Below are 28000 nucleotides of genomic sequence, written 5' to 3'. Positions count from 1 at the left end.
CAAATTCATTGTACAAGAAAGGTCAGTATAACCAGAGATACACAGCTACAGGTAAATATTCAAAGCAACTTCTCTACACTTTTTTCTTGTGCAGCAAACACATACATATAATAGATTTAATTCCCTCTTAGATTTGTATCCTTTCACATAGGACAAGAGGAACTTCAGTGCCTCTGGGATCATTAAAATCATAGACAGGTAGCAGTTCATGATTAGATGCAAACCTATTTTCAGAGTTTCCACACTAACTCATTGTAACGTGAGAAATGCTCACATTTCCCAATAAAATTTAGAGGGGACAAAGTCGTCGAAGCAAAACTGAACTTTTATTTAACAAATTCAGCTGAATCAGGTGTCCCTCTGGCCCAGGAAGGAACAGAGGTTTTATCCCCTAGCCCAGCTGGAGGTGCCTGCCCTGTCCCTGAGGGTCAGCACTGGGGGCTCACAGCCTGGCCCCGAGACCCCACAGCCCTCCAAAGGTGCCAAAAACCATTGGGAACTCAACTACCCCCTGCCCCTGTTCTCTTCTTTATCAATACAGTTCCTTCAGCTTCAGCAAAACTAACTCTGTTTCTAACAGTCAGCTACACAATTTCTATACATTTCCAGGCCATAGGAAAAGGTTCTTTAGTTCCCTGGATTTTTTCTAAACAAGCAGTAAGTGCCCAGGCAAGAGTAATGTGCCTTTCCAAGGAAACTGGGCACGAGGAGACTGTCTGGGCCCTTTGGAATATCCATCATCAGCTCAAAGGTGTGTCATGGAATCACACTCGACTGGTCAAAGGCTGGACTCGACCTAAATGATTCTGTGAGTCTGTAATACAAATAACACACTTTCGTTTTTATACTGAAAAGAATCCTGCCAGTCAGTCACAAATAAAATATAGACAAGGAACATTCTTTAAACATTCTTTAAACAACAGAAAGTAAAGCAGAAGAAAACAGAACTTCACTTTAAAGGCATCTGTGCAAGCACAACTCTTAACTATAACCCACCTTAAAGTGTTCTGAGAATTTAAAATGCACTGATTTATTTCATCATCTCCTGTTGTCTGTATAAACTCACCTTCAAACTCTGCCATTGCTCAGTGCTCTGTTTGGCAGGTCTAATCCAAGGATGCAGGCCCAGAGTTAACCAGGAGTTTGCAGAGTGTGCACAGTCTCCCCATGTAGGATTTATGCCTCGACACCAGACTTGGGAGGCAATGAGGGGAGAAAAAACAGAGGGGAAAAAAAAGAAAAAAGGGACTGTGTAGAATTTATTGTGAAAATAATTTGGTTCTAAAAAGCCTTGCCTCAGGCTGCAATGCCAAAGCACTGGGACAATATCATAAGACAGACACTGGGAGGCTGTTTTGTGTCAGCTCTGCCCCTCTCCTGCACCACTTCTTGAGACATCTCAAGGAGCTCCAAACTTCTTCGCCTTCATTACTGTCTCACACGAGCACTGAGCCAGACATTTCCCCACTGCTAAGAGCAAGACAACTGGAGGATGGCAACATTAAAAGAAAAAACCAAACCCACAAACAAAACCAAACAAACACTGAACGTCCCCTCTCGTGCTTTGCTACTGATTTTAAAATAGGAGGTTTGGAGAAGCTTTAGTAGGAGGCAGAGATGAAAAAAATAACCCCTGAGGGGGAACAGAACCTTCCAAATTTACCAAGTATTCCATAGAGTTAGATAGATTCCACGTAGAGAAGTAATACAAGTTCTTAGACTAAAGATGCAACTAAAATATTTGGAGCTTTCATGAATAATTTCAGAATGTACAGTCTGAAGCTTCCTGTTTATGTACTAAAACTTAACCCATTTCTTAACATTTCTGATTTAACCAGTCTGAGTAAGAAGTTAAAACATGCAAGAATAAAGTGATTATTGCCTCTCCCTAAGGCAGTCATTAAGTTCAGGATCAGTTAATGACTGTGGTGTAGATTTTTATCTAGAAAAACAGGTAAATAAGGTCACTGCAAAATTTTATGAAACCACAGTATCAAAAGTGACAGAGCAACTGCTCACCCAAACCAAAAATATCGCAGAAAATACCCATGTAGAGGTAATGTCTCTTCTTCCTGCAGTAGATAATACAAAGAAAATTCATTTTCTACACAGAATACATGGTCAGCAGAACTGAATTTGAAAATGAAGAATACTTTGTCCTCTGTCAACACCTTACCCATGAAAAACTACCAGACACACACTGACCTGACATTCTGACCTCCAAAGCATATTTCAATGTCAATTCTATTTTTAAATTAATTGCTGGGAAAAGGCATGAGTCACAACCCTGCCTGGATCCCCTCCACTGGACACTCACCAAGGGCTGCATTTATTCTGAAGTTTCCCAAGTCAGAACAGGCTGTAGAAGCATTACCACCTCAGTGTGGAGAACAAACACCTCATAATTCAGTTCCCTAAGCCACTCAGGAACACTGGCCTCTATATCCATTTTTATCTTCCCAATCTGGCAAAGATTTTTGCTGCAAACATCAGGAAGCTCTGGAACACTCTGAAGTGCATCCCTCTAACAGCAAGGGATGCGACTGGCTCAGCTGTGTGTTAACCTGCAGGCACTTCGTTCATGATCAGATTGCAGCTGTTACTCCCCATCTGTGGGTCCCATTCCCTGACACTGAAGGTCAACCAAATCCAAAGAGAAGCCTCCGTAAGCACAGGTGAGAAATGCAGGATCTGCAGCTAAAGCAAAGTCAGGTGCACTCAATGTAGCTGGTATCTGAGGGGTCCCACAGCCAACCACCTGGAGAAAATCACTGCTCAAACAGTGGGAAAACGGGAAATGAGCAGGTGATAAAGAACACATTGTACTCATGCTGATGGGGGAGATCAGTACACTCTGCCCTAAAGCTTCGTGCACTGCCCAGAGGCAGCTCAGGAGCAGACACACACCCCACTGCTGGCCAAAGGGGCTGCTCACAACAGTGGGTAAGGTAACAAAAAGGTGGAAACCAGAATCTATGGGATGTGTCCAGGCACATTTTGATTTGCCATTGTTACTCCCTCTGAAGCATGAGGCAGTTCCGTACTGCACTGGCACTGGAGGGCCCAAAGGCAGCCAGGCCCCTGCTGCTGACTCACCTACAGGAATCCTTAGGAGTTTGATTGCATCCAGGCTCTGCATTAGAGAGAAGCCTTTTAAGACATCAGAAATAAATCATCTGCCTGGTTGTCTTTAATGAAAGCACTGCTACACAGGAAAAAGCAGGAGGGAGCATAAAACAATATCCATGGTGGGACAGCCAAACCAGAAATGAGAGATGTCTGAAGAACAGAATGAAAGACTTGAGAATTAAGACAAGAAAAGAAACAACAAACCAATGTGAAAATGGAGCAGGAAGGCACAAACAGGAAAGTTACAAATCATAGGAAAAGCTGAAGTGACTATATTTTGTGAAAGAGCAAACACACCTCATTAGGACAAAGAGTTAGTAAAATATTCCCATGTACCAACTTCCCATTCAACAATCATGAGTTATTTTAGTGGATTACAGCTGTATAACCATAAGAAATCATTTCCACATACTGTTGAGGAACTTCAAAGGCAACTAACAAGTCTGAAATCAATCTCTCTTCTCTTATAAGTCTTACATAGCAAAGCATTGTAACAACTGCACCGAGTATTCTCTCTTAACAGTTGAGAGGAGCCCAGACTAAGCTGCTCAGGGCCATGATTCATTTGTGGCTCTCTGCCAAAAAAATAAATACATTCAAGACCAAAGGCCCCAGGGGGAAAGGTAGGCCACTTTTTAAAAGGCACAGAGATAAATGATTTACAGAAGAGAATACAGTTGAAGATTTCAGCCTATGTGGATGAGGAGGAAGGACTGAATTCTCACAAAGATTTAGTGCACAAACTTGGATACTGGCAATGCATCAACAGAGGGAGTGAACAGAGAACTATTAAACTGGGATTTGCAAACTCTCTCCGAAGAGCAAGAAGTGACCCATTACAGTGCTGTACACAAAGCAAGTTCATAAAGCCAAATGAGGATATGCTGTGGGTATCCAGCAGTGTCAGACAAGCACAGCCAGCTCAGGTTACAGGCAGAGTGCAGGAACACCTGCAGAGGGGCCGAGTGCCCACGGCAGCAGCACAGCCTGCAGGGCTGGGAGGGGCTGAGCCACAGCAGCTGCTGCTCAGAAGGTTCATGAGCTGCCACAGCAAGCAGTACTTTATCTTTCTTTATTTTTCCAGAACATTATTTCCTGAATGCCCTTGCTCAGCCAGCAAGGTGGAGGATGAAAATTGCAGTTTCACTGCAGGAGTGAGGCCAACTCATTCTCACATCACAGACTTGTCTTTGCCTTCTAATGTTTTGAACCATCATTTCAGGAGCAAGCACCTTCTGAAACATCAAACCACTTCTAAATGTGTCTTACTTTAATATTTAGCACATTATATTTGTATTGCTAAGGGCTTTTAAAAGAAAGCTGCACTTTCAAATGCTTCCCTAGAGTTAAAACTGCATTTCATCATTAAAAAGTTCCAGCTTTAACTGCTGCTCATCCCCAAACTTACCAAAAGTGAGGAACTGCAGAGAAGGAAAAACTCTGAGTGTCTCAGGACACAAGATATGCCCACAGGATATTCTATTTAAAGTTCTGGTGCACACATATCTCTCTCAACAGAAAGGAAAACAGCCACAACTTGAAGGTAACAAATAAAAATCACCAGAGGGAAGGAGCTGCTGGAATCCAACCTTTCCTCATGTGGCAGCCACATCCCAGGAGCAGGTCAGCCATGTCCAATTGCACTGTCCAACTTTCTGCATCACAGATTTGTACAACTTTGTTTGCTCCTGTAGATTCAAGGCCAAGCTCTATGTTGCCATTATCTCAAAAATGAATGACACCCTTACTGAACAACAGTACTAACCTATGAATTGTAAGTCAGGCATGTGAATTCTCAAGCAGAAGTTGGGCAACCTTATGACACCTGACCCCTCTCAAACAGTGCTTGAAGCAGTTACAATTTATGACCCAGTGGTTTCCTATCCTGTGGTGCTGTTATCTCACCAGGACAAAAAGCCCCAGTCTCACCTTTTTGTGTTAAGGAAACAAAGGAAAAAAGTGCCCCAGCTGGTCAGGATGGTTTGTTCTGGTATTACTCCCCAGAATGGCTCATGATTTAAAACTTCACTACATTCCACTATCACAGGAGGAAGGAATGAGCTCCTTTAGATATAGCAGTGTCTAGTTTTGCCACTGCCTCTTTTTTTTTTAATTTGGTCATATTGCTTATTCCATGGAAAACTTTTAGCTCCATCTGTGCACCACAGATGTCCTTTTGTTTTCTGTCAGCCTGTGTGTTTCTATGCAATACCCAGTAAAGTCTGCATCCTTGAGGGAATTATCGGAATCACAGAAATGGAATCGTTACATTTTCATTTACAGACACAAAGAGGAAATAAATGAGGCAAAATCTGGAATAACATTTTAGTTGTTAGCCTTAATTATCTTGTAATGTATTCAGTACATAGAATAGATTTCTAAATCCAGTGTGCAGCAACTAGCACTTCTTAAAAACACAAAAACAACTCTGTTTTTCTGCTTACAATATTTAAATTTCAAAAGTTGACTAGAGGAAAAGAATTCACACAGGAAAACACAACTTCACTAGGAGAGATCCCTCTGAATTTGCCAAGGACCCCCAGTGGTCAGCACCCTCTGCTCTGCAAGGAGTGAAGGCTCTCAGACCCGTTCTCACACAGCCTTAAAGAAACAAAACTACAAAAGAAAGTCAGAATATGTAAAATTCAGTTACATTAAGATAAATACTTTTGCTAACTACTCATGCAGAGGGACGTTTGAAATTGTCCTGTTTCCTACAAGGACAAACTAAATGCTGTCAATTCCAGTTTCCAATTTTTTCTGTATCCTAAGACTTTCACAGATGAGGATTCCCCTCCTTCCTTCCCTCCCCAAATACTGCCCTAGACCCCGTTAAAACTTTGCTAACACTAAAGTACTGGTGTAAAATTCAGTGTTCTGTCTATGCTGCTGCACAGGTGCCCATGTGCTCCCCTACAGAGCATTCCATTTGGGACCAACTCATCAAAGCTGTCATCTCATTAGATGACTAAACCAGACAGTTCTCACTCCTTACCTGGTAACTATTTCATTCAGAAAGTCATGGCTCCATCCTCAATCTTTCCTCAGGCTGTTCATTTGTCCCAAAGCTTTGTGTCTGTCAGGTCTGTGTTTACCACTGGGGTCAGTGTTCTCTGTCCTTGGGAGCTTCCCACGAGCACACCTAAGCAAGTCAACAGCTGAGTTCAGATTTCTTTTACTGAAGCTTATGCTGAAACATTAAAAATGGTGTGGCTGCTCCAAGTCCTCACTACATATGAGGGTAATTTTAAGGTGGATAAGGGTTATTATGTAGAAAAGACTTCTAGACTGTCTACAAAGGAACCTCTTCATGCAAACAAAAACTGCAGCCAAAACCCAAGTTAAGTTTATTTAAGCATTGGCTTAAATCCCTTGGTTACATTTCTTATAAGGTGACCTTTTCTAACTGGGGAATTTGGACTCTTACAGTAGTAAGGGGGGACAGAGAATACCAGTACCACACACACAAACATTGCTCACCACCACACAGAGGCTGGTTCAGCCTTCTGATGTCAGCACAGGGACATTGGGGATTGGCTCACACATTCAGGATCCATCACCAATGGATAATGCAGTGTCAGGAATCTGTCTATGGCCTTGGAAAGGTTCACAGCAATTTCTTTACTATTTCAAAGTAATAATATTTTTCAAGAAAATAATTTTTAAAAGGGGACACATTTCTTTCCTGACCCTGGATTAAAATTTCAAACTCAAACATTTAAGAGTTTTTCTGTGATTAAAATAAGATTGTATGAGTTGTATTACATACAATAATACATTTTCCACTGTCTTTCTTAAATCTATGCTTTGAACTGCTCCCTGGAAACAATCAGGAGACAACTTCATTCCAATAATTTATTTTTTAAAGTGAGATCACTAAATGAAATGTATCTTGAGATGATCATACTTATCACATAATACACAGGAAAAAATACATTTCATCAGGAAAGATACATTTTATTTCCATTTTTTACCACAAAATTATTTTTATAATTGACATTTTCACAAATAAAATTAAATCACATCTCATTTTATTTCTAATGAGAAAAACTTCCCAAACTGGGAAACCCACTTGAGTAAGTGTGAAAAATATTTTATTTACAAAAGATCCTCCAGGTTTACTGCATCACCCATGAAAACTGCCAGAAATGTCCCTTCCTCAATGGCATGATTGACATAACATGTTATGTAAAATTCAAATTTTCTTTAGTTTAGCTAATTCAAAGGGAGAACAATTTTCACCTTTGTGGACAGTATTTTCAGGGGAAAAAAAGTCAAAAAATCAAGCAATATGTGTTTTTGTTCATAATATTCCCAACATTAAAGTGCTTTGACAGAATCTTTTGCCAAACAACATACATTGTCTAAGTCTGCACAGGTAGGTCCATGGAGTTATGATTTCCCCTCCAACTCTGGCACTTGTGACAAGGCTGAGCCATGAGTTGGGCACTTTTCATCTCAGGCTCATAAAAGGATTTTTACGGAAGGATCTGACACCTGAGAATTCACTTCTCCTTCCCACACTGAAAGCCAGTGAAAAGTTTTTTTGATTTGGAATGTCACACATGTGAGGAAAAATGTATTTTCCATGAGGTGTGCCCTGCAGAAGCACCCAGTGAGCATCCTCAGAAGAATTCCAAGGATGAACTTGTCAGTGCAGAAATATGAGAGGACAGTTTCACACCTACTTAAAATTCAGTGGACTCTCCAGTTCCATAAGTCCCTGAAAGAACTTGATTATTTTGAAGGAGCCTGAGGGTATTTTGGAAAATAAAGCTAGTAATACATATAAAATGAGCAGTTTTGGGTTTGAATTCATATGTACAATCAATTCTTTTTATTTGGGTTTCTGAAAATCCAAACTCATATATATAGGAAAATTCATTTCAGTATTTACAGAGTAGAATTTCTTTGCCTTGTTACCAGCAAACCTCCTCCCACTAAAACAGGTCCTATTTCATTAGTAAAATTGGGCATGTAAATCATTAGAACAGACTTCTTACATGCACTGTAATCTTCACAAGTATGAAAAGTCACACCTGCAAAATATTTAGAGAAAAAGTACAATTTATTTACCCATACATAGTATGTCAAGATTCAAGATGTCTTCCTTAACCAACCCTTTGTCATTTTGTATAATTTCTTCATACTGTAAATTACAGATTTCTTTGCCCCTAAAAAAAGGAGAAAAAAAAGGAGAAAATGAGAAATACAAACATTTAGGAAGGCTGACTCAGATAAAAGGTTTTTACTACATCAAGTGAAGTACTTCCCTAGAGGGATGACAACCTAATCCACCAGGCAGATATGCAATAACCTTCATAACACAGTAAGTAATGACACAACCCCCTTTTTAATAGTGTCAAAGTATGTACAATACACAGTTCATTCTGAAGGCCTGACAATGTTGGACACAAGCACATTGTACAGATAATAACCAAGGGCCAGCAAATGTAGAAATTCCTGCTAACAACAATTAACCAGAACAGAGGGAAACCTCTCCTTCTCATCATTGTTTCTGCACACAGGAAGGCTTTTAACCCACCTGTGAGTACTGCAGATCCTCACCAAACCAATCACTGTCCTTTCCAAGCCCCTTCTCATCTACTGTGAGCTATGTCCAGCTGAGCAGATTCCAGTCTAGCCTGGCAGTGCACACCTGCTGGATTATATTCTGCAGCAGGACACCCAGGCAGGAGTGTCTGGAGAATTCAGAGCTGTTAGTTAAGCATGCAGATTAATTACTGGCCATGGCTATGAGAAGAATCTGGTTGGTGAGCTCTTGAGACAGGAGCCCAACTCCCAGATTATGGAGCTGAGATGAAGTCTAAGCAGCAAGAGCCCCAACTGTGCCCAAAGCTGCACAGCCACAGTTCTACTGAGGGGTAAAGGGGAAGGAGTGAGAAGGCTGAACAGGACAAATGAACGTGCTGCTCAAGCAAGACAAGCAGAGTCCATGTGACTGGTACACAACAAGCTCTCCACTTCCAAACCCTGCTGTGCCAGTTCCTGATGCCAAGCAGATTTCAGCCAGCCAGCTCAGTGCCATACATTGGGCACCAGCCTGCCTTGCTGGAGACCAGCCAGAACTGAGAAGCATCACCGTGATGCCCACCTTAACTACTTGTTCAATCCAACCCTGCAGATGAGCAGCAACCCAGGCACTGCTGTGCAAAGGCTCCTGAATCAGAAGTGAAAACAGGGAACTGGGGTTTTCACAAGAACTGTGTTCCTAACTGCTAAAGGTCAAATCTGTTCTGGTCTCAACAAGTTGTAAAGTACATTGTAACGTCCTTGAGTATTTTGTTATTGCCACATGACAACTCATGGCAGGTACCATTTCCTAACTGAGAGAATGGCACATCTGCAAGAGATCTGCAATGGAGACCTCCTCAATCTGTGTGCTTGGGTAAGAGGAGCTAATACTGAAATGATGATGGGTCTGGAACACCAGGTAAGGCACATGCCCAGCTGAAAGCAGCAAAAACAATGAGATTATGACAAGCAGCTGTACTTTGGAGACATGCCAATATCAGAGGTATAATGTGGACCTCAGTGTGAAAACTGTCACAGGGATGTTGTCTGGACCAGTTTTACTTCAGAATATCCTGCTGTCACGTGTTTATAACAAACGTCATATGAAGCCAGAATAGCTGCCATGCTCCAGCACTCTCCTGCCCACAAGCAGTGAACTCTGGTAAACACCACACCATTAGACTGGGCCTATAATGAAGGTAGGCATGTCTCAATTTTCCTAAAAACACAGCAGCAGTCGTTGTCTTCAAGCATTTATGAGGTTTAGATATGAAGGGACTGGGGATGTCTCCCACACAATTTGTGAACTGCACCCTTGAACTTAACCACTTCTGAAGTTCTACCAGAGACAAGTCTTTTCTTAAAGACCTAGAGTCAAAACAGACACAGCCTTTTGCTGAGTTTAGTCATCTAGTATTTGTAAACTTAAAACCAAAATACTGTTAGTCTTGGCATTTCAGTGGGGTCCTGAGATGCTAACAAGGGGAGCTACTTATTTTTTGGTCTTCCAGCCTTTTTTTTTGTTTAAAAAAACATACCAAAACAAACAAAACCCCCAACACAAAACATGGTGACTTTTCAGATTACAAAACAATCTAATCACACTCTTACAAATTCAAAACTGAAAAGGCAAGTTTTTAATGCAGCACAAAAAGCTTTAATTTTGACACTTACCTGCAGAAATGAAAAGCACGGTATGTATGTTATACTTACTGCAATCTTTCTTATGTTTATTTACTTGAACACCTGATATGACTGTGTTGTAGTTTGGGATTATTATGTAAATTCTCTCCCCTGCCACTTAACTGCCCAGGCCAGCGGTTAACAAAAGAAGCAGTTAGTTGATCGCTCGGGTGGGGGCAGGTTTGTCTCTTTTGTTTTTTTTTTTTTTTGGATATTCTTCCCAGTCTTGGCTCGGCGGAACGCGGGAGTGGGGGCTCCAAGGAGGCAGGCTGCCCTGCTGGTTACTGCTGGAGTTTTCCTGGCTGTCTCGCTGCTGCCTACCCTGGACTACTTTTTGTGCCGTGCTGCTGCCTGCCTTGGATTTGCTTCTGGTTGCTCGTACCTTTCCGCTTCTTGGACGGGGAACACAGGGGAAGAGACTGAGTCCATCTGAAAGCTCACTGCTCGTCTGTCTCGCTGGAGAGGGACTGAAACTCACTCTGCAGCCAGCCGGGCTGCGACATGGACACTGAAGTATAACCTTTCCTCCCGGAGGAAAACCTGCTGGGTTTTGTTGTTGTTTTGTTGTGGTTTTTTTCTTTCTCTTGTGGTGTTGGGGAAGTGGGTTGCACTAGTCTGTTTACATATATATATATATATATATATATATATATATATATCAGTTATCCTTCTTGTATTAAAATTCCTTTTCTTAAATTTGATAAAGAGTGGTGTGATTATCGTGGAAGAGGCCCCTCCCTTGCTTGTGGGTAAAACATTTTGTTTTTTTCCCCTCAAACCGAGACAGACTGACTAAAAATACACAGAAGCAATTTAGCCAGAAGTCACACAGTATGACAGAGCAGAACACAAGGAAAGATTCTGGAACAGAGAAGCACCCCAGGCTTAGCCATCTACTGCACTGGTCTTTTTTTGAGGGGAAGGAGGAGGGCAGGGTATGATAATATTCAATTCGAAAAGACCATAGAAAGCCATCAAATTACGATAAAATATTTCAAGTGAGAAGATGAATTCAGTACTGACAGTCCAGAGTAGCAAGAAGTCAATGCAGTAATAAGGAAAGGTGCATGCTCTGTTTTTCTGAAGGAATGTGACAGGGTAAAAACCCTGGGATAACAAATACATTGTATAGAATCAGTCTCATGTCTCCAACTGCAATTTAAATAAGCTCAGCTTTACCTTCTGTAAGAAATCATCCATACATGGATCTTGAACTTACAAACCATTGGCATCTGAAATACATGCTCAAACTCTTCTACAATAAAGAGGTTTTTGTAAAAGGCTCAATGGGCTTTTCTTTGCAGCATCTCAGGTAACAAGTAAATAAACATGTAAATTCTGAGGTGACTCACACATCTGCATTGGAATTGCACAGAGTAAGAATCCCAGTTGCAGAACAAGGCCAAGCTGAGCTCAGGCATAGCACATAAAAGACAGAAGTGGTTCCAATCTCCAAAGTTAAAACTGAAAATGACTGACCAGTGCTCTAGGTGCTACACATGCAGGACCCAGCCCCTGCAGCACTGGCAACTGCTCTGCCAGGATCTGTGCTGTTGGTGCCATTGCAGTGAAGTCAGAGTACCTGTGCAGGTGCAGGAGAGCTTGTGGCAGACCAACAGCACCACAGCTGGTGCAGGACTGGCATTAACTGTGCTGGCACTGCAAGGCAGCTTGTTTTACCAGCCTGCCAACTCACCCTGCCTCCTGCAGCAGCTCAACATAAAGACATCCTTCTCCCCATGTGCTGCCTGCAGGGAGCGCTGCACTGAGCTCCACCCACCACAGCCTTACGGAATAAGCGCTGACACTTCTGCCCCAGCATATCAGCCTGCAAAGCAAACTGCAGGTACGCACACACAGCTGGTTCATAAAGCAGCCTCAGGGTGCTGAGCCACATCTGTAGGAAAAGTTAATGGCTGTAATTATGGCTCATTCTTAGAACCTGAAACAGTTGGCCCACATGAAAATGTCTTTCTACTTTCAGCTATGGATCTATGACTTGGTGCTTCCACCTCCCCTTCAGATTTTTCCACAACAGGATACAGAACAAAGGCCTAATGCACAGGACCAAGACTACAACATCTCAGTGTAAACACAAGTTGTATCTGGTTTTACTTAACAACGCACACTGAGTTTTTTGGAAGTGTTAGTGTTGTAGGACAGCAATTTGGCTGTAGGTCTCCCAAAGTTTCCTGGTAGGGATGCCTGGCATTCTTCATTGCCTTTTAAAAAGAAAGAGTGATGAATGTACTGCTGAAGTGTCATGTGGAGACAAATAGTTATATACTGAGAGTGTCATGCACAGACACACACAGACTTCATACATGTACTCCCAGGGAAATTGATGGTAATGCAGCATCTGCTCAGGCAGCTGGGGCAGACAGCAGTTACCACAACTCTACAAGCTATTTTATATGTAAGGCTGATCCTTAAAATTTTAAAAAATTCCTGAATACATAAGGATTAGTATACTACTATCTCCACTCTAAGAAAGCAAATGTTATTCAGAGCATTAACTTAAAAGTAAAATCCTTCAATTGATGATTTAATTCACAGTAGTGTATTTACAGAAAAATTTGCAAGCCTTGCAGCATTCCTTGAGTGAAATATAAAGAAAAAATCCAAGCTAAAGAATTATCAACAACTCCTTCAGAGGAGCTAAATATAAGAGCTGCAGAGTTAGTTCCCAAAGGCCATGCAGACTCTGGCTATGTGGGAAAACAAATCAAACAATGGTGCCATCCCTAATGAGAAACAGGCAACCTCACCACAGCCTTGAAGACATACACAGACACATTTTCAAAAACTAAACAGGGCATTTAACAACAAACAAAAACACAGAGCTGGAGCTCAACTTTAAAACTACATTGGCAGAGAAAGATGAAAAAAGTTCTCTTAGATGGGTTGAAATTCTTTCTTTTCTTTGTGCTCCCTGCCAATAATGCTAATACCCAGCATGCCAGCTCAGCACAACCACTGCTGACTTAACATGCAATTTAGAAATATGCTGCACATCAGACTGCTGTGCTGTGGACCAGAGCAGACATTTCACTTTTTTTGTTGTAGGTAAGGTAAAACAATAAGCTAAGGAAAACACTCCACTACATTTCAAAACCATGATGGCCAGGTAGTGAAAATCAATTCTTCTGCAAGCAAACAATTAGTACAGCTCCTAGAAACAGCAATTAAAGTCAGAGCTTATTTAATGAAGCTACAGATTTCATGAATCTCTTTCATAGTTGCCTTACTTTAAGCTACTGTTCTTGCCATAAACACTGCAGAAGGTCAGAGCCATACACTTTTCCTAAAATCTCCACTAGGAAGTGTAAAAATAGGTCTTAGGGGAACAGAATATTAGAGAAGATTTGGACAAAGAATGAAGAACAAAATATGGCATCCTTAGGGATTGAATCTGAAGCTCCCACTTCCCTGTGAGACACATTCCTGGTATGAGTGAAGCAAATACTTCAGTGTAGGAGCCACACTGGTTGTGTTGTGCACATTCCGTATCTCTGGGAACACGGAGAGCCCCAAGGACTGGCACTGCCAGGGCAGCAACACGAATGCTGCCCCTAGAAATGCATTCTTAAATTAAGAAACTGTATTGGAGAGAAAATCTTGATTAGAAGATACAGCAAGATTTAACATAAACTCAATCATAAGTGTTTAGAGAGAAATATTAAAAAAAAGGCAACAAAAAACCCACAAGCAAAAGACTTTCACTACCTAACTCCTAAATCCATGGACACCCATCCCTCCTCAGTTCCAGGGAAAAATCACTGAAGATCATACAAACCTCACATCCGAAAAATCCATCAATCCTGAATTCTGTTGCAAATGGTTTTGGCCAAATCCTGGCAGGAAAGTGTAAAACTTTTTAAAAAAACCCCGTAACTAAATTATGCTAAAAGTAAGAAAAACCAATTCCCCCAGTCCTTCTTGCTCAAATTTGGCTTCTGCTTGAGGCAAAGGATCAATATTGCTTTGCTTTATCTGAATCAAACGGCAAAAATACGTTTTCAATGCTAAAACCACTAGTAGAAAATACACATTTTTAAATATGAGTGTTACTCTATCGAAGTGGCTGGTTAGGAGACAATCAGAGTTTGTTTTACAGGGAACAAAAGAACAACTACATATAAAACAAAAAGAAGTTAAAACAAAGGAAAGTAAAGGCATTTCATAAATAACAAGTTTCAGGTGCACAAACAGAAAACATTGTAAAAATCACAAGTTTTACTGAGAGATGCATTAGGACCCTCTGAAAGTGCCAGTGCCAACACAGGCTGTAAGTGATTCACTGCATGTCAGGCAAAGGGAGCAAACAACTCCCTTTGGGATTTTCTGTCCATCAGAACAGACAGAAGGAGAGCATCAATAATCTACAAAGTTTAACTATCTCCATTACTACTCCTGCAGTGACACACAAACTACTTTGCCCCACAGTGCAGTCAGCATAACTTCCCAAAGCACTGGATTCAACAGGATAACACTGTCTTTGACCCCTCCCCTCCAATTAGTTCACTAAAAAATCTGCTCTCCATGGATTTAGAAACACATAGGATGCAAGTTGACATTTCTAAAAAAGACGTGTTACAATACCAGAATTCTTGACCACTGGCAAGTAATTTTGACAACAAATCCTAGAAGAAAAAATGTCACCTATTTGGCTGGAAACACCTTACATTAGAAACTAACAGCTGCCATGTGCTTCATTGACATATAACAAGAATTGCTTTACTCAGATGGAGTTATGTCCTGAGCCTCCTCCTGTTACTGGAAGTTAGGCAGTAGTTTTGACAGACTTCTTCCAGTCAACAGAACAAAACTATTAACAGAAGCAAATAGGAAGTAAAACTGTTCCTGCGTATTTCACTTTGCTGCAGCCCTGCAATGGCTCTGAGCACTGGAACTTGTGTTTCTGTGCAAGGGGTAGGAGGTAGAACACGGAGCCACCAACACTGATGGAGGGGAAGAGCTGCTGTAGAAGTCTGGGTAAGGATTGCTCAGCAGGAACCTCTACAGTTGCTTTTAAAACCAGTGGTGGCATCATTTGTATACAATTGCATTTCTGGAAGAATTATGAATAGTTCAGAAAATTATTTAAGCCACTTTGAGAAAGTCTGAAGCCTTTTTAATACAAAAGTGCAGAACTTGTGCATGCCAGCCATACCTGGCCTGCATAGAAAATGAATTTGAACTAAAAAGTTGCCTTTTTCTTGTTTTTACATTGTTGAGGGTCTTCTTTATTTGTTTACAAATCACACAGACTCCAGTTCCTTTCAGCATTTTACAATTTTGCAATAGTTATAATAAGGCTTCTGCTTTAAATATTACTTTTATCTTCCAGGGGCTTTCAACTAAACATACTAAGAGTTTAAAGAACAAACTCCTGTAACAAGACAGTCTTGGGGCCCTGTAATTTTTCCTTTGTGAAATTATAAGGCCTATGTTGATGGAAATCACACACATTCTTACCAGCTGTCAGTATGGTTTTAGCACTCTGCACTACACTGGAAGATCTCACAATTCCTGAAATGCCTGCAAAGAGAAAAGCACACAGATGTTACCCATCTTAGCAGTTTTGTCAGGTTTTTTTTACCCTCCAACATACACAAGTCAAATATTGTTCTGTTATACAATCAACTCAGCCTGAAAGTAAAACATACAGTTACGCTGGGAAACTTTTGTTTCTGCTCTGCTTTGTAATACTAATTGAAAACATTCCCTAAGCTATTTTAACTTATTTTATATGTAAAATACATAAAAATACCCCACAAATTAATATTAAAACAGAAAACAAGCAGTGGGAATTGATCAAATAAATTTATTTAGAGTTCCCATTATTTATCTCCTAAGATGGTTAGTCACAAAGGATTCAGAGTTGTTTCATCTGAGTGCTGGTGTATTACCATTCCAGAGCAAAACAAGTTGTACTTCCTATTTACTTCAATAAGATATTGGGATTTTGTACTTCTCTGATGGAGTAGAGATGCCTCTATGTGTGATGCTTGTCTGGCTTTTCTAGATTATCAGCTTTGGAAGAAAAGGCTCATTTACCCCTTTGCACTGTGTCTCATTGTCCAGTGGTTCTTAGGTATTATTGGAATAGTACATAATACTTTAAAACTTTTTTCAGAAGTATTAAGTTATATTTGTTCTGACACATACATACAAAGGCATAGTGATTAGTAAAAAAGTATTAAATACTTTAAAAATGTAGAAATGCAGCAGTCTCAGAGTTAGTCTTCCAAACTGAAAGATGTTATTCTGCATTAACCACATAGAATAGAATTTCAAATATTTTTAAACCCTTCTTTCAAAGCTACTTCTATAATGAAGAACAAAGCTTAGCATAATCCACGAAATAAGTAAGAGGGATACAATATTCCACTGAAAATAACTGGAGTGGTAGGGAGAGGAAAGGAAGAAATCATGTTGATCTAGCAAAATATCTAGGGATAATGCAATTCAGCTTGAGTAATCATCTTTGTCTTAAAGGATTCCCACATGGATTGTCCTGGCCTTCACCCAGAGTGATGAATTAGGAAAATCTTTTGGCCATGAAAGTGAGGGGGAGGTTTTGATTTGTTCTCCTGAGAGCTGAAACTGCTTGGCCTGAGAGGGCCAGACCTATTCAGTGTTGTGATCCTGAGCAGCTGCCCCACTGTGCAGTCACAGCCCTCTCTGCAGGGCCCTGCACACACAGCCACCAGGATGGGGAGCTCAGGGTGGGTAACCTGGAGCTCGAGGCACTGCAGCTCACAACACTGCAAGCCCTGCCCTGCACTCAGCTTCTACCCTGGCACTGCTGCAGCCCAGCACAGAGGGTGCCATGGACTGCCATGGAAAAGGTGGACACCAGGTGCAATTCATCCTACACTGTCAGTGGAGAACTGCAGCTCTCAGGAGCTTTATTTCCCCAAACAGAAATCAGTCTAAGAGCCCCCCCAGCAGTTGGCAAGTGTTTAGTGGCTCCCAGGCATATAGAGAACTTCTGCTGTGCTCAAGGAGCTTGCAAAATTTGCTGCCTGAAACTAAAAATGTGTCAAGTTCTTTCAATATGTAAAAGTCTCCAATTACTAAACATTTTCCTTTTTCTGCAGCATAATAAAACACTGGTATCTGCAGCATTAGCTTTAACTTGCTCACATGACATAATCTTGCCTCAGAGCAGCTGTGATGATGAGAACACCTCAATCTTCTTCCTCAAAGCTGGAGTTCTCTGCCAGAGCTCACATGTCTGGACTAACCAAGATGACTGGGAAGGGTAATGTCAGCAAGACAGAAAATGAGCTGAGCCTTGCAATGTGTGACTGGGAGGATGTACAGCTCAGTATTTCAGTGAAGTTATGCCTGAAGGTGTAAGCACTCCAGAATCACACTAAGCCCTAAGGACTCCCTCTTTCAGGACCCAAACCAAAACATATCTCCCTGTATCAGTAGGAATGCTATTTGCTAGTATTTCCTATAACCTGTTTGCAATCAAAGAAATCCAAACCCAGGTTTTAAGATGGTATCTTGTGATTAATCTCTTGTTTTTTTCACCCTTCTCTTTACACCATCCTTCTGAAATAGAAGAACATATACAATAGATTTGTCTATCTATTGTGTCTTAAAGGAGATTAGAGACCCTCGTTAGGCCTACCTTGATGCACCACAAATCCACACTCAGGGTCATGGGCAACTTGCAGCAAAATTTCTTCCACATCTCTGTTTTTTCCAGGAGGGTTTACCAGAGAAGTTATCTTTTGCTGCAGAGTCTTTGGCAAAGCCATCAGTTGTGTAAATTGACCTTCTGGACTTTTATCAATCTGAATGTTATAAAAAATAAGACAGAAAAAACATTCAGTCTCTTTCCTAAAGATTGTTCTGGCTTTGACCTCTGATAAACATCTCTCAGAATCCAATCTATTGCACTAGTTATTGACATTGCAAATGAAAACTTCACAAACACAGGGAAATGCAGTTATCTCAGTTCTGAACCAGAAGAATAACAATGCAAAGATGTTAATTTTTATTAAAGGAAAGACCCACATGATCTTCCCTCTCTCTGTAAGTAACTTTTCATTGAAACTGTATAATTTCAGTTATAGCCAATTTCCTTTGGAAACATAAGTACACTACAATATTAAAAAAATAAAAGTTCCCCAAAAGACCACTTAACTCAGTTTCTTCTGCCTGAATATAATCAAGCTTTAGACACACACATTTCAAGTTTAGTTTGAGAAGTATTTTCTATGCTTTAGACTCAAACCACATCTGGTTTGTATAATTTGAAGAAAATATTCATTTCACATTTCCCAATCTCAATCAGAAATTCACGGACCCTTTTTTGAATAAAACAACACCAACACATAAGCCTGTACATGGTTATATAAAATGTAAGCACAAACACTGAAAAATGCTTGATGGAGCAGATCTCTGCAAAACTGCAGGAAAATATAAAGAGCTCGATTCCTCCCACACAACCTTTCAGACACTTCATGGAGACATCAGACAGGAGTCTTGTTGCCCTAAACACTCCCTTTTGTCAGTGTGGAGAAAATGATCTCCAGATGAATCACCCACTGCCTGCAGAGGCAGCACCGATGAGCAGCTTGGAACAGTGTGGGAGGAATCCACGCCTGAACCAAAGCTGTGAGACCTCCTGTGTGCATTCACTTGGCTTTGAAGAATCTTGTAAGAGAAGATTTTCTCTGCAGCTCTGCAGACATATCCTTGGAGAAGGGGGTTCTATTCTGCACTAAGCTGCACTCCTGAGAGCAGTAACCCACCTCAGTCTGCAGAGTGAGTGCCTGTAACCACACCAAGGTGTGAGCAGGAGAGTTAAACCACTTTGCTTCAAATCAACAGCTGAATGACAGCATTTAGTCAACATCCCTCACTAGTATTGTGGAACAATGGACAGATTTATTATCTAACAGCATATTTGCATTATGTTACCAGGATTTGTTTAAAGGTGAAACAACAGGCGGTAGTATTCTGACTAGCCTTTTTCTTGAAGAAATCATTACTGATCCTTTTAAAAATTAATTTTAATATTTCTTCCACCAAACTGTTGAAAAGCACATTGGTAAGAAAACATGGAGACAGCTGCAGTGTAAGACAGATCTGCCTATGCTGTACTCCCAATCATTGCAGTACAATTGTTTACTGTACTCAAGTCTGCTTATAACTGCAGTTATATCAATTTCTAAAAAAGACACATCCTAAATGGAGGCATTTGGAAGATAATTACCAACATGACTTGAGGATAAAGACTCCATAAGACAACCTGTGCAATTTTAACTTCATGTTGAAGTTTATATCCCACTTGAAAAATTCATACACAGACATGCAAACTACAAGAGGAAAAATTGCTACAGGACCCGATTGTGGCATCTCTCCCCTAATTCCAGTGTTATACCAGAAAGATGGAGTTCGAGATACTGGACATTTTGGATCTCCCAAATGCTAAGGATAAAAATGGTTTAATATGGGTATTTAAAGATAATGCCAGAATTTCACTTGAGTTTAATCAACTTATCTTCACAATTAGCACTTTATGAGGTTTTTTTGTGAGATACAGTTTTTGATGGCAGAAAGTTGCAACCCCGAGTTACAGCCTAATCTTTCTAACACAAACCACATGTTCCTTCATCATTTCCTAGACTGTTGTTTCCATGTGGTAGTCATTAGAACACAACTTTTACAACGATCTTCTCCTGTTCCCTTGCTGGGGCTCCAGTTCTGTGCCCCTGCTCAAAGAAAATGAGCAGTAGTGACCACATATGCAGAGATTGGTATTTAAAGCAAATCTTCTGGGTGCAGAATTAACTTAAAAACAGAACCATAACACACGGCAAGCACAGTGACTACCACTGCTCTCCTTGGTGCCTTCTGTCAGGGTGATAAAGCACTTCCACCTGCTTGTTTTTAAAATGTTTTGAAGAACACTTGCCTCCAGCCTTCCCAGATGGTGCTTGTACACTACTTGAGGGCAGTCCTGTAATATGTTACTGTACAGCTTCTGAAAATGGGGAATGTTGGGCTTCACTATGTTCTGTACTTTCGATCTGTCCTCTCCTATTATCATTCGGAAATCACCTGGTCAGGAAAAGGGAAACAGTTAATTCAGGAGGAAAAACCCAAAAACTCAGAGAAAGACAGGCAATGTAACAGAAACTAACACAGCAAAAAGCTGCCATCTAAAACTATAATCTCCAATTCTACTAATACCTATATAAGCCACAATAAGGTTCACCTTCTAGTAGTCAAAAAGCTACTAAAATATCTTCAAGCACAGAAAATACGTACTTGAAGGCAAATACTGTTATGTGGCCTCTGATGTGCTGTGTTGTTAACAACCCACAGGTCCACATTTTCACTTAGACAAAGTCAGTCTGGCTGTCAAGAGGCTGTAACAGTTACATTCCTTGCAATGATACATCAGTTTCCACAGATTACGAAACAAATTGATCAGTCCTAATACTTCGTACCCTCAACCAAATAAGCTTCATTTTCCAATAGTGAGAAAAAATAATTTGCATTATCTCTGCACTTCAAGGGCAGTCATGGTAAGATCACTGTATCATCTTTGCCTCTTAGCCATGTATTTTGTTATCAGTCTCAAAAATCAACTCCTTTTAACAGCACTGATACATCACTGACCTTTACACTTTCTTTTCTGATACATGACTGAAAAATTTCAGAGAATAAGTGGAAAGACAATATGTAACAAAGCACTCCACTACCTCTATTAGGTACCAGCCTTGCAGCTTCCTGGATTTTCAGTCAGGAGTTCTTGCTCAGTGCAGTGAGGATCAACAAACAAAATCCCAAATCAATTCATTTTCCCACTTCCCACATTCAGGAGATAAATGCAGCTGAAAGGTGGCAACTTGCTAGCCTTACTTAGTTTATTTTAATTTATGCCAAGTCACAAAACAAACACTTTGCATATAAATGATACTGACTCATTGCTCTCAACAAATGCATCAAAAATAAAGGATAAACATTTTCTAAATTAAAGCATGTACAACTCTTTTCAGCATGATTAGAGTAACACATCAATTTTGTGTACTAGTATACCCTCTGTGGGGTGATGACCTGATAAGGTCTGAAGGGTCGAGGGAGATGCCTCAGCCCCCTGCAGAGATGCTCCAAGCAGAGGACAAAGGCTTTCAAACTTGTAAGATTAACAAAGGATGGAGTGTTAAGACATAGCAGGGCCTTCTTTTGAGATATCTTCAAGGGCCCACCTCACCTCAGGGCATCTGCATCATCCCCCCCAATAGACTATTGGTCACACAAACAACTGGAGAAGAAAAAAAAGATATAAAAAAGGTGCAGTTTAACTGCAACTTGGGGAGAGAAAAACTTTCCACCTCTGGGAGGGCAACCTGAGAGCTACCCTGTCTCCCCCATTCCATCAATATTGCAGGGGTAAGCCACGGTATTCTTACTTTATTTTTCTTATACCTTATTAGTTGTAATTTGCTATAGCTCACTGGGTGTATGTGTGTTAATGGGAAGCAGCTCTATTTTCCCTGTTGCTTTTCTTTTGGGTTATTGAGTGTGTTTACTGGTGGTGTTGAACTGTTGTGTTTCTGTTTAGTAATCTCAGTTAAGATTGCTGTGGGAGTGGTTATACCGCTGGGGCGGCCCTTGAAATGTGTGTTGTGCCAGTGCCTTTGGAAGGTATTTCCTGCAGCTCAATGTTATCACCGACTGAGTAACCCACATAGTCATTGTCACTGACCTGTATTAATAAATGTTATTTCGGGAGCTATCGTGAGAAAGGTTCTTTTCTCTTGTTGCGGTTAAGTGTGGTCCTCACAGGGGAGTCAGTTACTCCGAGGACACTTATTGCTAATAATTTTCTCCCTGGCTGAAGTGTGGCTTCACTTCAGAGGTCAGAACCCCTTCCAACCTGTGTGCTGTCAGTTAAAAGACAGACAGTGTTGGAGTACATAAGGATTTGATTGTCTGGAAGCGCTTACAGCTAATAACTTTTAATTAACACAGTTAAGACTAGAAATCTTTGCATTTCTGTTTCCCTCCTCCCTTTCATGTGACACCCTCTGAAAGACGTAACAAAATGGCAGCAAAATAAAATGTCCACAAACATGTAATCAACAGCTTTTCCCTTGAACATTCCCAGCTGGGGGTCTTACTGCTTTAGCTTTGCTCACACAGCAGAGCCCAATTCAACATCTTACAGCATGGTAACTGACCTCTCATGTTTCCACCCAACTGCACTGGTTCAACAACTACACAGAGAATAGAGTTCCACCAGGAATGTAATGCCACTGCTGGGCAGGTGTCAGGTGGGCAGGTCTGCAGCCCCTCAGCAAACAGCCCTGGCTGGCAATCCCACTCTCAGCACACTCTGACTGTCACTTTGGAACAGGCAACAATTCAGTAAAAAAATCCTGTGGAAAAGCTGAACAAGTTGCACAGGAAGTATCCCATGAAGAACAGTAACACTCCTTGGTACAGCCAAGCTGCAGCCTGTGACCCACCCCTGCATACCTGGGATTTTTTAAAGCCAAACGTGTATTTCTATATGAGCAAAGGTAGTGCAGGGTAAAGGACAAATCCAACCTAACTTGGCCACAGTGATTTCATTAAGGGTATCAACATTTAAAAAGCAATGCTGAATTAACTTGTAACAACCAGATCTTACATTGAAGAGCCATTTGCAATAGTTTCTTTAATTGTTTTCCACATCAATTTCCTAACTAAAGAAAGGAGGAAATTCTCTAAGGAGGGGAAAAAGTCAACAAATACCAACCGGGAGGTGTGTGTTAAATATACATCGAAGAATTATAATCTGGATCTTTCAGTTAACTAAATAAGAACCTAAAACACATCACACTCAAAAAGTAAGAGATGACAAAGTATGAGTCAGTGTCAGATGACTCAACATTACATTGAGAAAGAATTTTTTTTTCCAAGGTTTTGAAACATTAAACCAAAATACAATCCATACAAACAGAAAAAACCCACATTATTTCATCATATTCAGTCACTCATAATTAGCTGTTCACAAATGAAGCTCTGTTTATGTACCTACACCTATTTCCTATGAATAAGCCCAATTAGTCTCTTGGAGCTGTTATGTAACACAGCACTCAGACACAGTTTTTGGAGCAAGCAGCATGTGGGCAGGTGACTTATTACACATGAGACTTTCTGGGTACAACAGCTCCAACTACAGCTTTTCTCCTCAGAGGCTTCAGACACCACATACTAACCAGAGTAGGAGAGTCCTGCAATCTGCATATAGAGGTCTTCTTCAGAGAAACTTTCTGGTAACATGAGAAAGGCTGCTGTGACTGCACTCTTCAGGTTGCTAACAAGAGCAGCTTGCAGCTTGCTATTCTCATTTTGTGTCAGTATTTTCACCTGAAAAAGCAGAGCCATTGGAAGGAAAACTTCAGGAAAGTGCTACTGAAGATGGAACTTGAAATGTTACTCAATCCAGCATGAAAAACAAACAAGAAACTTATTTAAGATTAGATTTTACTAGTACGATATAATAAGGACCTTTTGTTTACACTGTGTGGAATAGAGGAACATCTTTTTAAGGGTTAACAGTCTGCTAGAAAAGGCTGTTTTTACAAACAGGTTTGGAACTGCCACACATTACAGCCATTAGCTGATCTCTGAAGAGCTATTCACCTTTCCATATTCATAAATTTAAAATTAATCAACACAGTAAATATGAATGCATCAACAGAAATGCTTCATATGTGATTATGCAGTAAGAAAAATGATCACTGTCAAACTGAAAGAGAATGGAAACCAAAGAAGTAAGTTTTTATAGTCATCTTTTTTCTTTTTTTTGTAGAAGACTCCCCTATCAAATGCTCCAAGTGGTTTCTCAGACATTTGGTGCCCTCCTGGAAGCAGCAGGGCTTTATTTTTGCACTTTGCAGGAGAAGAAGGCAAACTCAGAGGGGTCTTCATACATACGGGATGAACAGACCACTCGAATGCCTCTCTGTGCCAAAAGAAGTATTTATTTTTAGGAAACATTTAAACTGTTCAAGATCAACTAGAGAATCCAGTCACCTTGGGTATGGAAATGTACTGGACCAAAAAGCAGATCTTTGGTAAGAACTGAATATAGAAACATAACATTATAGAGTATCAGACAGATGAAGTCAGCCTGGTTTACAAGACAGCTCTCTAACTGTGCTCTTCCAGAAACAACTCTCTCAGGAATTCCTGCTTCTCGGGAGCTTCTGTCTTTTTCAAGTGTCTTGCTTATAAAAGGCAGCTTTTTAATATTTGTCTATCCTACAATACCTTAAAAAGCAAACTGACTGGCAGTTATGAACAAAGGTATCCCATTTGCTCTTCCTCCCCAAAAGCCCATTCACACTCTAATGAGCTGCAGCATTACCCGAAATTCTGCCCCCACATAAAACCTGAAACAGCCAAGGCACCTTTCAAGTAACTATTTTTCTTCAGGAATGTAAACACACTGTTAATGAAGGGGGGGAAAAACCTAAACCAAGCCTAGATTCAGTAAAAAAGTAGGAGAATCAGACATATCTGCTACACACAATTCCTCTTACAGACAGGACACTTCCCAAGCAATGTCATGACTGATCAGTAGGATACTCAGAACGCACTTTTTAGTTATGGCAAAATCTTCAAGAGGCATAAAACTGGAATATCTGATTTTGATAGGATGGTGAATGCAACAGTTCACAGATTGCTTGTTTCAATCATTCTGCACTATTTAGTTATTTCCTTGAAAGCCACAGGAGAAGGTTACTGAATGCATAACAGACTTGCTTAAGTAGTTTCAGTAACTAAGACATGCTGGCTACAGGGATAAACTAATAAATGTACATTCATAACTTGCTGCTACAGGGAATCTCCAAGGAAAGATAGAAAAGAGAGGTCTGTGGCACCCCAAGCACTCACACAGGTGCTTATATAACCTCAGGATCACCTTGGAAGTAACACCAAGTTCTGGACCTGTTTGAAGAACACCACAGTTACAGCCCTTTAAAATGTGAAACTCCAAAGAGATCTTATTCCTTCTTATGGAAGACCAGAGGAGTTTTTTCCAAGGAAAACAACCTGCTAGGCTACAAACTATGCATGCCTGGAAACACTGCAGTAATGATGAAATGAATTTATGAACAAATTTTAAACAGTTTAGAGAGCAAAGAGTCTCCCAGGAAGTCAGAGGGCAACAGTTATGACCCTGGTACAAAAGGGATGGATCTTGGTTCTTGGGGTAAACCGGACAGAGCACCGAAGTTAAGGAAGGCTTTTTCACAGTACAGGGAACTTATAATTGGAACTGTTCAAAGTACAATATCACAAATCAAAGTATCAGCAAATGCAGTTACACTGAAAATGACTATTCAGTATTCGTTGTTAATGTGACATTCAGAATTCTCCCTTCAGTTGTTTTTCTCACTGTATTAAGTTGAATTCTTTCATCATCATCATCATCATCATGGCCAGGCTTCGCGAACGAAGATTTGAGAAGGGCACTACCCACGCTTGCTGCAAGCGTGCTGGTGGCTAAAACGGCCGATACGGGATAGGCAGGTCCGGTCACAAAAGGCACAGCGGAACGTCTCCCTAGGTGACATTGGCAAGGAACGGTTCTTTCTGCGTTGTCTTTTCTCCTCCAGACTGACTCTCCGTGCATTCTCAAAGGAAGCAGCAGCGAGGCAGTAACAGCTGCTCTAACCTGTATCATGTTACAATATGTCTCTGGAGACAGAGAAAAGCCAGTAGTGCTGTGACAATCTATTCAAACTTCCACTCCAAATTTTTAGTTAAAAGCATAATTAACTTCTGTTTTAAGACCTGAAGAGTTCTCCTCCCCTCTCTCCCTCCCCTCTTACCAAATCTTCCCTTAGCACTGCTGCCACCTGCTGAAACCGTACTGAGGGTCACTCAGGGAAAGCAAACACCTACGTTTTGTGACACAAACAAGGAGGAGAAAAACACACGTGCTTAACCCATAGTTCACTCAATTAGAGATACTTTAACAGTATGCACTAGACAGTGACTGCCCAGCAAAGCAGCTTTCATCTTATTTCCATTATTTAACTGCATTAAATTTTGGTGACCTCTTTAATCTGTGATGAAACTCACATAACACATTTAACATTAGAGGGACTTTGCATTAACACAGCCCAGTTATCCAAGATTTACTACGGGCAGAAAACTTCCATTGATACACTTGCCTTTGAGGGTTTTCCACATCGTCACTGAGGACATTTCCCTTCTCAGGGATTATCTCTCTAGGGCTACACACTGAAATCAGGGCACATTCAGCAGTGACACATCCTTAACAGATAAAGGTGAAACTACAACTGATAATTTTCCAGCCCTGTCATTTCCTGCATTTCAAGACAGAAAACTGGAGGGATGAGCAGTTACCGGCTTCTGGAGGCGCCCAGCGACGTAGAGGGTTTTCCAGTGAAATAAATCATCAATCAGGGCATCAGTGCTAATTACACCATACTTTATCAGCTGAGAAAAAAGCAAAATAAAGGCTTTTGAAAAAACATACACCTGAACCTTTTTCACTACATGAAAGTTACTGACATAACCATCATTCATTCTAAAAAACACACAGCTCCAATAAAAAACTGGATGCATAACAGTAAACTACTTTCATGTTTTAATTAAGACAAGAGGTAAAATTTCCTATTCACATGAAAACTTCTGGGAAAAAAATGAAATGCATGGAACTCTAAGATCCTTTCTAGAATCAAAGCTGCAATAAAGTCACCAACCAAATGTTACAATATTTGGATTAATCCATAGTATCCTTTATGATGTTGAAAACAGTCAAGAAATTGCCAGAGAACTAAAACTTGCTGGACAAGGGCCACTTACTTAGAATTATCAACTATACCCACACCTCACAGGTCAGGATATCAACACTAAACTGCACAGATGTCAATGCCAACTTGCTGTGTTGGAATTTGCATTTCATGCCAAACAAACAGTAAAAATCCACATTGCTATTACTACATGGTCCACTGCTGAAATGAAGGGCCTGTTTCCCCACAATACTCTGTATTACCACCAAAGCTGGCAGACAGCAAATAAAAAGGAATATAAATACAGTTTCTGAAGCACTTTACCTCAGAGTTCCAAACACTGCTCACACTTTTAAGGTGCAAGACCAGCTGCTTTGTTTGCTTTATAATTAAAATGCTGTTTGTGAAGCAGGTTTGAGACATAAATATTGAAGATAACATGAGTTAATCTACAGCTGCAATCTACAAGATTTGGTTCCTGAAATCTGCTTTCAGCTAATTATTTCAATACCTCACACACAAAAATATTTGACTTAATTAGTACTTGTACACAGACTACTTGTACTTACTCTACCATTGCATGGCACTAAAGTGTTGTAGTAAATTCCTGCTCCGTAGCTCTGTACACTAGTTATCTGGTTTGGCCCAAAAAGTTTTAGGAAGGAATAATGACTTCTGTTCTTTAACAAGTTCATCATATGCCAGGTCACAGAATCATCAACAGCAAACACGAAATCGAGCATATTGTCCTGCGGATGAGGAGAAGAGTGTTGGGGTTTTTATGTCAAGAAGTAGCCAACGTTAATTGTATTAATCTAAGATGTACATAATCATAATAATCTAAGATACACATAATA

The 28000-nt window shown here is 40.5% G+C and overlaps 1 protein-coding gene across 12 annotated transcripts in view; it reads right to left on the bottom strand.

The window, feature by feature from the left end:
* The window catches only part of TAMM41 (TAM41 mitochondrial translocator assembly and maintenance homolog), a 32539-nt gene that overhangs the window by 3375 nt on the left and 1164 nt on the right, over positions 1-28000 (bottom strand). The window contains exons 2-11 of one of the 12 annotated variants that reach the window (XR_011697348.1): positions 27713-27892; positions 26755-26847; positions 23589-23739; positions 20291-20436; positions 17996-18161; positions 15826-15888; positions 14144-14201; positions 8206-8303; positions 1067-6271; positions 308-814 (exon numbers count right to left, since the gene is read on the bottom strand). Coding sequence is in view for 6 of the 12 variants with exons in the window: in XM_071550895.1 (XP_071406996.1) it covers positions 6183-6271; positions 8206-8303; positions 14144-14201; positions 15826-15888; positions 17996-18161; positions 20291-20436; positions 23589-23739; positions 26755-26847; positions 27713-27892 (1044 nt within the window). In the remaining 6 variants the exon portion in view is untranslated. Of the gene's footprint in view, positions 1-307; positions 6272-6659; positions 6726-6977; positions 13947-14143; positions 14202-15825; positions 15889-17995; positions 18162-20290; positions 20437-23588; positions 23740-26754; positions 26848-27712; positions 27893-28000 lie in introns of those variants that run through there. The other 11 variants (XR_011697346.1, XR_011697347.1, XR_011697350.1 and 8 more) reach the window with 11 other exon arrangements.

This window comes from Pithys albifrons, chromosome 3, assembly GCF_047495875.1.
Source record: "Pithys albifrons albifrons isolate INPA30051 chromosome 3, PitAlb_v1, whole genome shotgun sequence".
NCBI lineage: Eukaryota > Metazoa > Chordata > Aves > Passeriformes > Thamnophilidae > Pithys > Pithys albifrons.
The sequence above is the reverse complement of the archived record's forward strand: the minus strand, read 5'-3'. Positions and strand labels throughout refer to the sequence as shown.